This window comes from Ailuropoda melanoleuca, chromosome 6 (assembly GCF_002007445.2).
Source record: "Ailuropoda melanoleuca isolate Jingjing chromosome 6, ASM200744v2, whole genome shotgun sequence".
Lineage (NCBI taxonomy): Eukaryota > Metazoa > Chordata > Mammalia > Carnivora > Ursidae > Ailuropoda > Ailuropoda melanoleuca.
The window spans coordinates 113628296-113644242 of NC_048223.1; the positions used below are offsets into that span (position 1 = coordinate 113628296).

Consider the following 15947-nt stretch of genomic DNA (forward strand, 5'->3'; position numbering starts at 1 on the left):
TAGTCATGTTTGCTATTATTTCCTTTGTGGTATTTTACCACTTTTAAAAGCAAAAAAACAAAACCTTTCCCCTGCTCATGTGGTTGTTGTAGGCTGATTGTCTGGGAGCAAAACTTGACATGGAGATTCGTATACTGTGGTAAGTATACGTGTCTTGCATGGCATTAGTGTTTTTGGAGTTAGTTGAGGTGGCTTTTCTAGTCCAGTATATGCCCAGTGTTGGAAAAATGCATGCTCTTGATTGTATTGGTCCTTACTAGATCAAATTTATCGTGGTATAAAAATATCACCGTTTGTATTCTGTTGACAGGTGTGTAAGGCAGATGTGTCCTTATTGTGGCCTGAATTTCTCCTCCTTGAATCAGTTTTTGTTTTATAGATATACGGACTTTTGATTCACTGATTCTTGGCTGCTCTCTCTCCTCCAGTGTTTCTTTCATTCATGTAAAAAAAATCTTTGTCCCAATTAAGTTCTTTTATTGGCTATTAATATTCCATCTCTTTGGTTATTTGCATGGCACATGTTTTAGTTCTATTATTTCCAAACTTGCCATATAATTTTGTTTTATGTGTGCCTTTTGTGCATAACATCTAGCTGGATGTTTTTCTCCCTAAGTCTTTTTCTCTTTTAATTGAGACTAAATCATTGACAATTGAATTACTTGGGTTTGGTTCTGTCATCTTGTTTGATGTTTTCCATTGACCATGCTTGAATCTTTTTTTTTTTTTGTTAGACTGAGATTTTTTTCTTCTGTAATTTTAAAATTATGCATTGTTTTTGTTCTTCTGTTATTTACCTTAATATTTTAACGTGCTTTCTTTGTATTTCTTGCACAGAGTCTGGAGTTACTCAGTATTCCTAACCCCACTGGAAGTTATTTTCCTTTTGTAGCTCCACAGTCTGTCTGTCTTACTGCACCCAACATTCTCATTCTCAGTTGATCTGATCCTTTGGTGTGGGTGTGCTTATTGCCACACGTGTGCTTTCCCCGGCCACTGCAGGATCTCCCACCGTAACTGCCCATTTGCAGGCCTTCAGTTAGGGATCTTCCCAGGATCTGGCCCATTGAGAGTTCCTCTCTTTGAGTGTGCCTGTGTATTTCTTTCTTTTCTTTTCTTTCTTTCCTTTCCTTTCTTTCTTTCATTTCATTTCATTATCTTTCTGTATTGTCATGGAGTAGGCTAGGCCTAATTTAAAGCAAGAAATGAGATGGAAATTTTAGGACAGCAGTATGTTTCTGCTATTTATCTTCCGTTCAAAACAATGTTAACATTTAGATACTACTCATACCAGTTTAACACTCTGGGGCTTTTTTTTTTTTCCTGAGCAGTTTTGGGACAATAGGCAGTTTTACCTGCAGTCTACAGACAAAACTCTAGGTCACAACCTCAGAAAGAAAAGTTGTTCGTCAACTTTTATTACTTCCCTTGGTGCAGGACACTTAGAATTCTTTAAGAGTAATAGGAAAACAACAAGCTAGCATAAAGTCTGGATAGAGGTTTCTCAGAGGCACTTTGTAACAATACATGTACCTTATTTTCAGAGAAAGGTGCATGCAGTTAAGTCCTTAAAAAAGCAATAGATACAAGTTACAATTTATGGTAGCTCAGCTGGAGATGATGGAAGCAGAGGATTTGGGAAAAACAGACCAAACAGAGGTCAGCTGAGGCAAACCATGAAGGATGTCTGGGAAGGAAAGAGTTTACCAGGCCAATGAGGAAGGGAGAGGGCATTGGGAGCTGGGTTCTGCATATTTAAGATCCTAGTGTCTGAAGTAGGATCCGGTAGAAGGATTCTGAGAGGCTAGAAAGGTAGGTGATGACCTGATTAAGACAATACCCTCTATTGTATTTCACCATTAAGTTGCATGCTCTGGGTTGGAAATATTTCTTTTTTAAAACATGAAAGTCCTTTTTTAATCCCGTTGTTTCAAAAGCTTTTTAAAGTAAAAAATCGTGTGGAACTCTGAGATTACTCTTTTGATGTCTCTTGAGTTAGCCTTTTGTCTGTGGTTGAATTGTGTGGAACTTGGGAGTTTGTACTTACCATAGAGAATCTTTCGGTTTCTTGTGCCTTTAGGCCAGGCTGTGATATCACGGTTATCTCTGCTTTGGAATTATTCATGAGCATTACTTGTTACATAAAAAGAAATCACCTGGGCCTGCAGTGCTTCTACTTGTGTAATTAAAAATTGCCTTTTGAATACAGTTCTTCCCATAGACTTGTGTGAATTTTAAATTGCCACATAATATGATGTCAAGAAATAATTTGGAGACATCTACTTGTAAAATGACAGAGCCATTTAATTTTGAGAAAAATGAAAACAAGCTTCCACCACGTGATTCTTTAAGAAGTCCTGGAGCACATGCTAACCACCCTAATTTCCGGTTGAAAAGCCCAGAGAATGGAAATAAAAAGAACAATTTTTTGCTTTGTGAGCAAACCAAACAGTATTTGGCTAGTCCAGAAGACAATTCAGTATCTTCAAACCCTAACCGCATCAGCGGAGAGGTGGTTGGATCCATAGGAGACAGGAAGACTTTGTCGACAGGTGAGTGAAAACTACAGGCTTAATACTTCTTGATTCTGACAGTTTTTTTGGCTTATCACAGGTATGTAACCACAAACCCCGGGGCTATTAACAACAACTAAATGGCTACTTTATAGTATTTGCATTTAAAGATTTAGAAGGAAAAGCCAAATGCCAAATAGCTTCCTTTGACTAGATTCATCACAAAAAGGATTCGGGAGGGGAGAATGTCTGCAGATGAGTTTCCCCCCCCCACAATGGGAGAACTGTACTAGGAATGTAGAAACGATATACTCTGCCATTTTACAGATTGGCCATATTTAAAAAATGCTATGCAAATTGTATGCTTACAAAGATATATGTAAGAAATTGAATCGTTTCATTAGATTTTTGAAAATTTTTCTTTTAGTCCTAATCTCAAAAACCTGGTGTTGAAGGAGGCTGGGCCCTGGGTGAATGTATATCAGATGTGATCTTTTAATGTTATGGTGATGTAGTTCTGATGTGTGGCCCTTGGGACCTCTGGGGTTTCCCAAGAGGTCAAAACTATTTTCCCAATAATACTGAAATATCATTTGCCTTTTTTGTTGTGCTGACTTTACACTGATGGTGCAAAAGTAAAGGTGAGTAAACCATTAATGCCGCATTCGCTCCTACCTGTCTGGGCTAGTGGTCATTGGGTTTTTTCATTGGTGTGAACGTGTAGTTAAGACAAAGCCAGAAATGCCTTACTTAGGGATGTCCTTGACAAAGCACTAAAAATTATTAAAATCTTGGCACTTGTGTACAGATATTTTTAGTATTTTGCGTAACAGAATAGGAGTTACCCCAACTTCTGCTTCATAGGGAAGTATGAAAAGCGCGTGTGTGATTGAGTTGTAAGCTGCATGGAAACTTGTTTCTTGGAACATTATTTGTACTTGAAAAGAATGACAAACTCTGGTTATTCAGATTTAGATATCTGGCATTCATTTTCTGAAAAATGAACAAAGTGAGCCTGTCACTTCAAGGAAAACACCTGACAGTATTTTGTTGCTAATGATAAAATTCAAGCTTTTGAGCAAAAATGAGAATTTCAGGAAACCTATATCTGCCACTCTGTGTGACAGCTTCTTAATACTTTTCTGGTGAGATGTGTGGTGATATTAACTAACACACACAATTTTTAAAATACTGTATAATGAAATCTGCCCGCATTTGGAAGATCTGCATAATTCATTGTTTCTCAGTCTTATCCAAATGACCGTGTTGTGATGTTGCAGCAAAAATCCATTCAAAGTGCAAGATCAATGGATTCCAATGTCACATTATGAAAAAGTTTTAGACTCCACAGCGTAACTACCCCTCAAACTACCACTTGATTTTTGGCATGATGTTAAAGCAAAATACCCATAATTATCTGAGAAGGCCATTAAATGCTTTTTTGCAACCACATATCTGTGAGGCCAGATTTTCTTCATATGCTTCAACCAAAGCTACATAGGTGATTGAATGCAAAAGAAGTTACGTGAATCCAACTATCATTAGTTGAACCAGACATTAAACTATGATTAGTTAAACCAATTACAAAATTGTAAAACAGTACTACTCTTCTCACAATTTTTTTTTTTTTTTTTTTTTTGCTTTGGAAAATGTAGTTGCTTTAAAAACAAAAATCATTGGCAACCTAATGCATTTATTTTTAAATGTTTTTAATTTTTAAAAATTTAAAATTTCTAATTTTAATTTCTTTTTAATAGTTTTTAGGGGAAGGAGAGGGAGAGAGAGAGAATCTTAAGCAGGCTCCACACCCAGCACAGAGCTCCACACAGGGCTCAATCTCAGAACCCTGAGATCATGACCTCAGCCAAAATCAAGAGTTGGCTGCTTAACCAAATGCGCCACCCAGGCACCCCTACATTTTAAGTAAGCTTTATGTCCAATGTGGGGCTTGAACTTATGACCCTGGGATCAAGTCACATGCTCTACTGACTGAGCCAGCCAGGCACCCCTTAATTTCTAATATTGGTAAACATTGACAGACATAGGCCATACAAATGAAGTCTCATTGAGGTTCTCAATAATTTCTTAAGTGTGTAAATGAGTCCAGGATTCAGAAAAGTCTGAGAATTGCTGCCTCAGTGAATGAAGAGAATTTCACAGTTAATGAGGTTTCAAACAAATACTTATTTTTCATTAGGAAAAGTAGGGTGTTGCTTATTTGTAGTATAGGTTTAAGGCTATTATAGTATAACTTTATTATTTGAATATCTAATTATGATATTGTACATTTTCAGGAATAAAGTAATATTTGGCTTTTACGTTTTCTCTCTCCAGGAAACTCAGTGTCACCATTAAATGTTGGAAACAATTCACCACCCAAAGAAGTAAATAGTGTAAGGGTTTTTTTTTTTTTTTCCTATGTTGTCTTTTTTGTCTATTTTGTGTTTTGTAAGATTCTAAACATATTTTGTATTGTGTTAATGAAGAAATACTCAATTTTCAGATATTATTGAAGGTCAGCTTCCTTTTCTTTATCCTCGTATCTTTTTTAAAAATCTGTTCTTTTTAGGTGATTGTAGCATATGCCACGCCATTGTAAGCGCAGCCCTGCAGTTGACATGCGGAAATAATACAGGTCCTGCGTGGCTGTTTCTGTTTCTCCCTGCGTGACGTGCTGCAGAATTTAGTATAACATGACAACCAGGATGTTGACCATGATACTGTCAAGATAAAGAACATTTCCATCTTTCCCTTAAATGCTTTTTTGTGGTCGTATCCACTTCTCTCAAGTCCCTACCACCTCCTTGACCCATGGAGGCTGCACATCTAATCTGCATCCCAAGTTTTGTCATTTCAAGGATGTTATATAAATGGAATCCTACAGTATGTAACTTTTTGGGATTGGGTATATTCACTCAGCCTAATTCTCTGGAGATCCATCTAGGGTTGTTGTATCAGTAGTTTTATTTCTATTGCTGAGAAGTCATCTGTGGTTTAACATTCACATATTGAAGTGCGTCTGCAGGGTTTCCAGTTTAGGCTATCACAGCTAAAACTCTTATAAACCTTCATGTGCAAGGTTTATGGGAACATAAGTTTTTTGTTTTTGTTTCTGCTCTGGGACAAATGCCCAGGAGTGCAATTTCTAGGTCATGGAGTATTGCATATTCAGTTTTTTAAGAAGCTACTAAAGTGTATTCCAGCAGAGCCACACCGTTGTTACGTTCCCACTGAGAATACGTGCACCATCACAGCAGCATGTGGTGCTGGTGGTGTTTTTATTGTCCCCAGCCTCATAGACATGTGGTGACATTTCATAGTGGTTTTAATTCATGTTCCTCTAATGGCTAGTGATAAACAGCTTTTCATGTGCATATTTGCCATTTCTATGTTCTTTTTGGTGAGATGTTTATTCATGTCTTTTGTCCATTTTCTAATTTGGATTATGATTATTTTTTTTTTACTGCTCAGTTTTGAAACTTTTCTGTATATTCCAGTTTCTAGTCCTTTGTCAGATATATGATTCACAAATGATTTCTCCCAGTCTGTAGCTTGTCTTTTCATTCTCTTAACCCAGGTGTTTAGCAGAGGACAAATTTTTAATTTTAATGATGTCCTGATCACTTTTCCTTTTATAGATTATGCTTTTGGTGTCTAGAAATTATTTGCTACTTCAGATCCAGAAAATTTTGGGGTTTTTTTTCCTAAAAGGTTTTAGTTTTACATTAGATTTGTGGTCCATTTTGAGCTAATTTGAAGTTTTTTGGGGTTTTTTTTTTTTTTTGGATGTCTAATTTCTCCAGCACCATTTGTTAAAAATGCTGTATTTCCTCCACTGAATTGCTTTTGCACTTTTGTCAAAAATTAGGCCTGTTTATTCTATTTTCCACTGACCTGTCTATATATGCCTCCACCAGTATCACACAGTACTAGAGCTATGTAATAAGCCTTGAAGCTGGGTACAGTGCTTTCTCCCACTTTTTTTTTTTTTCAAAATTGTTTTAATTAGTATAGTTCCTGTGCCTTCCAATATACATCCTAGAATAATCTTGTCCATATCTGCATAAAGTCTTGCTGAGAATTTGATAGTAATTGATTTAAACGTATATAAATTTGAGGATTATCAGATTCTTTGGTGTATTGAATCTTCCAGTCCATGAACATAATCTCTCTCTCCATTTATTTAGATCTTCTTTGATTTCTTTCACTTTGTAGTTTTCTTTTTTTTTTTAAGATTTTATTTTATTTTTTTTTATTTATTCGACAGAGATAGAGACAGCCAGAGAGAGGGAACACAAGCAGAGGGAGTGGGAGAGGAAGAAGCAGGCTCACAGCAGAAGAGCCTGATGTGGGGCTCGATCCCATAACGCCGGGATCACGCCCTGAGCCGAAGGCAGACGCTTAACCGCTGTGCCACCCAGGCGCCCCCTACTTTGTAGTTTTCTGCTTATATGTTCTATGCATAGTTTGTTATATTTATACGTAGGTATTTTTTTTAGTGAGTGTAAATGCTGTTATATTTTTTATTTCCACATATCTTCATGTTCATTGTTAATATATATAAATACAGTTTTGCATGTTTCTCTTGTATCCTGTGACTTTGCTAAAGTCACTTATTCTAAAAATTTTTTTTTGTAGATTCCTTGGGATTTTCTACATAGATAATTGTATCATCTGCAAACAGGAACAGTTTTATTTTTTTTTCAATATATATGCTTTATATTTCCTTTTTTTGCCTTATTGCACTGGCTGGAACTTCTTTTTTTTTTTTTATTAGATTTTTAAAATTTATTTATTCGACAGAGATAGAGACAGCCAGCGAGAGAGGGAACACAAGCAGGGGGAGTGGGAGAGGAAGAAGCAGCCTCATAGCGGAGGAGCCTGATGTGGGGCTCGATCCCATAACGGTGGGATCACACCCTGAGCCAAAGGCAGACGCTTAACCGCTGTGCCACCCAGGCGCCCCTGGCTGGAACTTCTAGCACTGTGTTGAGTAAGAGTGGTGACAGTGGATATCTTATTTCCAAACTCAGTGGAAAGCATTGAGTCTTTTCACTATTAAGTGTAATGTTAGCTATCGGATTTTTGTAGATGATCCTTATCAACTTGGTGAAATTTTTTGTTCCTGCTTTTTTGATAGTTTTGATCATGAATAGGTGTTGACCTTTTCAAATGCTTTTCCTTCATCCATTGGTAATTGATCCTTTAACCTGTTAATATGGTGGATTACACTGATGTTTTATTTTTTATTATTTTTAAAGATTTTATTTATTAGAGAGCAAGAGAGAGAGCACAAGTCGGGTGGGGGGGCAGAGGGAGAAGGAGAAGCAGACTCCTCACTGAGCAGGGAGCCTGATGCGTGCTCGATCCCAGGACCCTGGGATCATGACCTGAGCTGAATAACTGACTTGGCCACCCAGGTGCCCTTATATTGATATTTTAAAATATTTAACCAGCCTTGCATCCCTGGAATGAACTCCACTTTGTCATGGTGTATAGTTAATTTTGTATATGGATGAATTTTATATGGTATCCTTTTGAGTAGGATTTTGACATCTGTTTCTATGAGCTGTTTGTAATTTTCTCTCTTTTATTATCTTTGTATGGTTGGGGAATCAAGGTAATACTACCTTTCTGAAAGAGAAGTTGTATAGGATTTATGTTAATTCTTTAAACATTTGGTAGTGTTCTCCAGTGAAAACCATGTAAGTGTGAAGATTTCTTTTTTAGAAGTTTTAAGTTTATTAAATTTCTTTAATATTTATAGGACTATTCACATTCTATTTCATATTGTGATAATTTGTGATTTTTGAGGAATTTGTCCATTTTGTCTACATCATGAAATCTGTTATATGTAGAGTTGTTCAAAGTATTCCATTATCATTTTTATGTCTTCAGGGTCTGTAGTAAGGTATACATTGTTTCATTTCTGATATTGGTAATTTCTGTCTTTATTTTTCAGTCTTGCTGATCTTTTCTTTCTTCCTTTGTTTTTTTAAAGACTTCATTAATTCAAGAGAGAGAGTGTGTGCACACGAGCTGGTTGGGGGGAGGTAGATGAAGAAGCCATCTCCCTGCTGTGCAGGGAGCCTGACTTGGGGCTGATTCCAGGCCTCTGAGATCATGACCTGAGCTGAAGTCTGACACTTACCCAACTGAGCCACCCAGGTGCCCCTTTCTTGATCTTATCAAAGAGCCAGGTCTTTGTTTCATTGATTATTTATTTCCTCCAAGTTTTTATTTTTAATTTCATTGATTTCTCCCTTTATCTTTATTGTTTCCTTGCTTCTGTTTGCTTTGGGCATGTTTTTTTCTTATTTTTTAGGTTCTTAAAGGGGAATTTAGATTATTGATTTGAGACTTACCCTATTTTCTAACGTGTGAACTTAGTGCTATAAATTTACCTCTTGGCGGTGCTTTAACTGTGTCCTATAAATTTTGATTTGTTATACTTTTATTTTCTTTTAGTTCATTTTTGTTTTTTTTAATTTCCTTTGAGACTTCCTCTTTGATTCATGAGTTTGGAAGTAAATTGTTTTCAAATGTTTGGAGATTGTTACTCTGTTATTTCTAGTTTGAATCCACTGTGGTTGAAAAACATCCTCTATATGATTTAAATTTTTTTAAATTTGTTGAGCTTTGTTTTTTGGCCCAGTGTGTGGTCTTAGTATATGTTCTGTTAGCACTTGAACATCCATTCTGTGATTGGGTAGAATATTCGATAAATGTCTAACAGAATCCGTTTGTTGATGGTGATCTTGAGTTCTTCTGTATTCTTGCTGATTTTCTATGTAGTCCTGTTGTTGAGAGAGGGATATTAAAGTCTCTAACCGTAATTATATATTGTCTGTTTCTCTTTTCAGTTTCATTTTGCTTCCCATTTTTTTTTCTAGTCTATAAGTCTATTGTATTTTGGTGGTGTATTTTTGCTTAATGTGTTCTTCCTTTTCTTTTGTTCCAGAATTCCTTTATTATATCCTTTGTTTAGAGAACTTCCTTTAGCTATTCTTTTAGGATAGGTCTGCTGGTGAAAAATTCTTAGTTTTCTTTCATTCAAGAATGTCTTGATTTCTTCTTCATTCCTGCAGGATACTTTTCCTGGATAAGTTTCTCAGCTGTTCTGTTCTTTCAGCATTTGAAAAATGTTGTATTACTTCCTCCTGCTCTCCACGGTATCTGTTGAGAAATCTATTCTCTTCTGAGTTACTTTTCCCCCATACAGATAAGATGTCCTTTCCCACTCTCTGCTTTTAAGCTTTTTTTATCGTTAGCTTGAAGAAGTTTCACTCCATGTGTCTTGGTGTGGATTTCTTTGATTTGGTCTGGGACTTGCTCAGCTTGAATTTGTAGATATATATCTTTTGCCAAGTCTGGGGCATTTTTTTATTTGAGAACTTCTTCACCCTGCCTTGTTTTTCCTCTCCTGGGACTCCGAAGACATGAATGTTAAATATTTTGTTTTAGTCTCATAGGTCTCTGAGGCTCTGTTAATTTAGTTTTTTCTCTACTTTGTTTTTTGTCTTGCTAGATTAGTCAATTTCTGTTCGGTCTTCCAAGTTTACTGATCCTTTCCTCTGTTCTCTCCATTCCGCCATGGCATCCCTAATTGTGTTTATGTTTGTTTGTTTTTTTACTTTCCAATTGTAGAAATTTTCCATTTGGTTCTTCATTTGCTATTTCTTTGCTGAGACTTTTCATTTGTTTCAACTGTGCTCATAATTGCTTATTGAAGTACTGATAGCTGCTTTAAAATGTTTGTCAAATGAACTTCTCTCTTGTCTTGGGGTTGGCATCTTTTTTTTCATTCAGTCATGATTTTCCTTTTTCTTAGTATGAAAGTTATTTTCTATTGAAATGGGCATATTTGAAGTATTATGTTAATGAAATTCTGTATCTTACTTAAACTTTGTTTTAGCTAGCTTTCTCTGACCTTGCATCAGAGGAAGGTGAGTGCTGCCAGGTGGGGGTATATGTCCAGGTTCCCCACTCAGCCTCAGTTGGCACTCAAGAGGGTTCTCTTCCTTGCATTGGGGTGAGGGTGGGAGTTCCAGCTTCCAGGTAGGCCTCATGTAATACCTCCTCCTTGGCTGGGAGTGATGAGTCCATCTTTACTGAGATGGGAGTGGGATGGAGTGAGGAGAGAGTAGGTGGGCTGGGAGGAGAATTAGAGGGGGAGAGTTGGGAGATCATTGCTTTTGAATGGCGGTGAAAAGTCAAGATTGTCCACAGGGCCTCCTCTTCCACCACCCCAATAGTGGTGGTCGAGGTAGGGGGAGCACTCATACCTGCTGGGTAGAAGTCCAGATTCCCCACATGGTCTTTATGGGGAGACTCTCAGGGATGAAGTGCCAGCTCCCTACTCTAGAACAGGGCCACAGTTTTTTCTGTGGTGTTTGTCTAGGGTAGAACAGTTACTGATTCAAGTTTTCTGTATTGCTGGGCTGCCCGTTTCCTGGTCTTTTGGCTAAAGAGAGCAGACTTTCTGTTGGGGCTTTTATTGTACTGTTTGACATTTTGGGTTGCTGTGTTCTCCAGCACTGTGTCTGGGATATGTGAGGCAAAAAGAAAACTAAAGAAACTCATTATCTAATTCTCTGGCTCCCAAGTTTCCTAGCCTGTCTGCTGCCTTTTTTGAAAGTCAGCTTACATTTCTTTATGTGTAAGTCCAGGGTTTTTTAGAAGCACGTAATGGGAGGAATAGGGAAAGGTACATCTGTTTTATCTGTCCAGAAGAGGAAATCCCAAATACAATATTTAAAAAAATATATTACCAAGTTTTAATATTGCTATTTTTTTTTCTTAATAGAAGCCTAGCAATAACGTGCTTCCTGCAAAATCAAAAAAAATACACAAGTTGGTTGAGAATTCCTTGTCCATAAATAATTCAGCACTCTTCAACTCCTTAGGATCTCCTTTTCGGTCAACAACTTGCCATCGCTGTGGCCTGTTTGGTAAGCATATTTCCCTAACATGCCTGAAATATTTTTTTTGTGCATTTGAACAATATTTTTATTAAGGAAAGTTTAAAACATATTAAGTATGAACAGAATAGTATATCTGTACTATATACCCATCTCTCTGCTTCAGCAGCTACCAGCATCCTACAGGTCTTGTTCATCCATACCTTTCCACTCTTGCTGCTCCTTGGTTATTATTTTCTATAGTTTTGTTTTTGTTAAAATTTACATGCATTGGCATGCACAAACTCACACTCCTACCAAGATACAGAATATTTCCATCTTCTTAGAAAGTCCCCTCCTAGCCCTTTCCAGTCTCTGTAGCTGCTAGAGGTATCCATGGTGGTTTTTTTTCACCATATATTAATTTTGCCAGTTTTAGAACTTCATATAAATGGACTCTTACAGTATTGACTCTTTTGTGTAAAGCTTTTTTTTCATTTAGAATAATATTTTTGGTATTAATACATGTTCTGTGTACACTGTTTTTGCGGAGTAGTGGTTTGATTATATCACAGTTTATCTGGTTGAACATTTTTGCTTGTGTTTAGCTTTCGGTTATAATGAATAGAGCTCTCTATACATTTTTGCACAAGTTCTTGTGTGGATATAGGTTTTCATTTCTCTTGGGTACATGCCTAGGAGAGTAATTGCAGAGTCAAAGGGCAGGTATATGATTAACTTCAGAGGAAACAGCCAAGCCATTTTCCTAAGTAGTCCCATTTTACCTTCCCATTGATAATGAGTTTTGCAAGCTCCACATCTCTGTCATTTGGTGTTGCTGGTCTTTTCAACTTTAGCACTTCTCGTGGGTGTGTACTGGTATCTCATTGTGGTTTTAACTTGCATTTGCCTCATGATCAGTGAATGATCTTGAGCAGTATTTCTTGTGCCTACTGGCTATTTAGATATTTAGTTTTTTAAATTCTTTTCTATTTTTCAGTAGAAGCATTCAAGGCCAGCCTAGTTTTTGTTGTTGCTTCTTTATGTGTTTTTTTTCTGCCTCTGTTCATAGGATTTTTTAATACTTTATTTAAAAAACTTCCTAGGTTTTTCTGGGTTTCATTCTCTTCATTGGTTTTTTTGTCTTGTATTTTTTTTTTAATGGCACGAGGTAATAAGCCATGTCAGAGTCTGCTTGCACTATCACACATTTTCTATTTTCTTTGTTCCTTTTATAATGTGTTCTGGGCTCTGCTTTAGGAAAGTCAGTAATGTTTTCAGTCTGTCCTCCCTTTCATTTTCATCTTTGCTTCCTATTTGCAATTGGAGAGAATGTTAAAAGTTTAATCTTGACGCCTAATCATAAACAGCGTAATCCTCTTCAAGTAATCTTCTCGATGTGATTAATATAACGGTGATTGATATGTCTGGTCTTTAAAAATGTCTTGCTCTCAGCAACAAATACTTGGAATAAAACACTGGTGACGTTACGGGCTGTGTTCCGCAGGATCGCTGAGGTGTTCACAGTGCAAGCAGACATACTATTGCTCCACAGCCTGCCAGCGAAGGGACTGGTCAGCACACAGCATCGTGTGCAAACCTGTTCAACAAAAGTAAGTAAAACTTGGGGCGCTGGGTGGCTCAGTCGTTAAACGTCTGCCTTTGGCCCAGGGCGTGATTCCAGGGTCCTGGGATCAAGCCCCACATCGGGCTCCCTGCTCCGCTGGGAGCCTGCTTCTTCCTCTCCCACTCCCCCTGCTTGTGTTCCCTCTCTCACTGGCTGTCTCTCTCTCTGTCAAATAAATAAATAAAACCTTTAAAAAAAAAAGTAAGTAAAACTTTTTTTGTTCATTAGGGAATATTTAAAAGTTGTTTTTCTTTTTTGATAGTGTAAGGATCAAATGAGGTAAGCAGGCCGTAACTATGTAGAAGTTGTTCTTTTATTTACTGAGGTGTAACATAAAGGATGCAAATCTGAAATGAAGAGCTTACAAATTTAGGACTGAGTTTTCATAAATATAATTTTAATAGTACATATTCAGAGTTAGAACTTAAAGTTTGAGTCTGTAGTAATTAGAGCTTTAGAATGCCTTTTAATCATGTGTTCTTTCCTGAATTTTGGTAAGGTAGAACTCTCAGTGCCTTTTGAATGGTGATCTTAAAATACGAAAATCTTACTGGCATGGCGTTTACCAGTTTACAGAGAAGTTTCACATCTATAACCTCATTCAATCCTCAAAACTATTGAGGTTATGTAGAGATTATCTCCATTTTGTAGATAAGGAAGCTGGGGCTTGGAGGTCATGGCTGTCTCTGTCCCTTTAATTAGGTGGCTTTGGAGGGGGCAAGCCCGCACACAGTGTAGACTGTTGCATAGCCAGCCTGGACTATTTTGCTTTGTTAGTACTGTGATAGTCTCCGAAGGAAGCTGTTTTTCTCCTTCTGGATTTTGATAATTAAGAATTTAACATCATTATGGCCCCTACTCTTACCTGGCTCTGTACTATAAGTATTACAAACAGCTGCTTTATTTCAGTTTCCACAAACGAGAAGATAGTAAATCACCTTTTGAAACAAAGAACGTGGAAGTGAAAAATGAGGTATGATGTACTTTTCGCTTTTAAATTTTGAATTAGTTCCTTTTATTGAATTAAGAGGACTTACGCTAAATAAAAGACTTGTCACTTATTTCTGCATTTCACCAGTGTTTATTCAAGTGATCTCCACCCCCAACGTGGGGCTCAAACTCACTGAGATCTGAGATCGAGTTGCAGGCTTCTCTGACTGAGCCAGCCAGGCGCCCCTGCCACCAGTGTTTGTTTAAAAACAAAAGTTTCCTGGGGCGCCTGGGTGGTGCAGTCCTTAAGCGCGTGTTAAGCGTCTGCCTTTGGCTCAGAGTGTGATCCCAGCATTATGGGATCGAGCCCCACATCAGGCTTCTCCACTAGGAGCCTGCTTCTTCCTCTCCCACTCCCCCTGCTTGTGTTCTCTCGCTGGCTGTCTCTCTCTCTAATAAATAAATAAATCTTAAAAAAAAAAAAAGTTTCCTGTTGAATAAATCTGTACACTTAAATGATCGATTGGGTGACTCTTAGGGATTTTTGAGCGTTATGTGTGCCCAGCACTTTTCCCAAAAGTGCTTGCAGTGCTGGTGTCTCTGTAAAATCACGTGGACTCCTGAGACAGAGCCCCGCTCTGTAGTCCTTGTGTGCACACATTCTCTGGCTTTGTGTACTGCATTTTAATAGGGCCCTAGTATTGATGGAGAAGTTTTTTCTGTGACACCTCTCTTCCATTTAGGTAACTATATGGGCTAAATAATTCATAATCTGAAAAATATCAGTAGTGCTCAGCTCATCTATAATTTTTAGACTTCTCTAGCCGGTCCTAGCTTCTACTTAAAAAAAAAAAAAAATTCTGACTTCCTCAAATATTCATTCCTATAAAATGTTAACAGGTGCAGACTTAAAACACTAACCACCTGTTTTTATTTTATAAACTCAACATTATCATCACCATTATGGCCTGGTTCTTGAGTGACCGCACTGCTGTGTACATGCCTATGGACAGTGGGTTTTATTGGCTCTTGAAGGTATACGCTGTTTCTCTGCTCTTATTCAAGCCTCGGGGGCTGTTCTGGCCTCAATTCCAGCAAATGGTGGCCATACTATCACTGAGACATGTGCTTGTGTAAGTAACTCACTCATGTGTTTTGTGTTTTTTAAACCCAGGGTGACTATCCTCATGGAGTTACTAAAGAAATAGCCATTTGTGCTGATAAAATAATGTTTTCTGATTTGAGAAGTCTACAACTCAGGAAGACCCTGGAAATAAAGGTATTTGTTGTTTAATTTCATAGAGATCCAAAGAATAGATATTTATTCCTTGTTTCCTGTTTTTAGTTTGAGCGTATAAGATAGCTCAAAATGTAACTGAAATTGATTGCAAAAATTGTTTTATAATACCTTTCTAAAAAATCTTGTTAGAAAGCTTTAAAAAATTCACATTTGCTTGTGTTCTCAGTGAATTATTGCACCTTTTCTGTCTTTTGAAAGGGTACAGTTACTGAATTCAAACACCCAAGTGACTTTTACGTGCAGTTATATTCTTCAGAAGTTTTAGAATACATGAACCTACTCTCTGCTAGTTTAAAGGAAACATATGCAAATACAGCTCAGGAAGAGGATTACCTTCCTGTGAAGGGGGAAGTTTGTGTTGCCAAGTACACTGTTGATCAGGTAACCTTTGATGAAATGAATTATTTAATACAATGTTTTAATTTACTTTGGTCGTATAAACTCGACACCAGAGCTTTTAATAATGCATTTGCTGGCTTAACAAGAGGCTGTGGTCACATTCCCCTTTCTCGTCCTCAGTCAGTTTTGTGGGTCTGCTGGGTGACCCCTTCCAGCTCTGTTCATAGGCTCCTCTGCTGCCGGTTGCAGTGATGGCGAGTCCGGGAGCTTGTGTTTATTTTTGTAGCTGAGGCATTAGTGTGTCGTAGTGCCTCCTGGGCTAGAGTAACCCGGGAATA

The 15947-nt window shown here is 37.4% G+C and overlaps 1 protein-coding gene across 2 annotated transcripts in view; it reads left to right on the plus strand.

The window, feature by feature from the left end:
• The first annotated feature begins 2218 nt into the window (after positions 1–2218).
• TDRD1 (tudor domain containing 1) overlaps positions 2219–15947 on the plus strand; it is a 37925-nt gene continuing 24196 nt past the window's right edge. For both annotated transcript variants that reach the window (XM_034663304.1, XM_011231761.3), the window contains exons 1-7: positions 2219–2552; positions 4848–4906; positions 11320–11464; positions 12921–13026; positions 13950–14013; positions 15145–15249; positions 15469–15651. In XM_034663304.1, the coding sequence (XP_034519195.1) occupies positions 2252–2552; positions 4848–4906; positions 11320–11464; positions 12921–13026; positions 13950–14013; positions 15145–15249; positions 15469–15651 (963 nt within the window). In that variant the 5' untranslated portion in view covers positions 2219–2251. The remainder of the gene's footprint in view (positions 2553–4847; positions 4907–11319; positions 11465–12920; positions 13027–13949; positions 14014–15144; positions 15250–15468; positions 15652–15947) is intronic.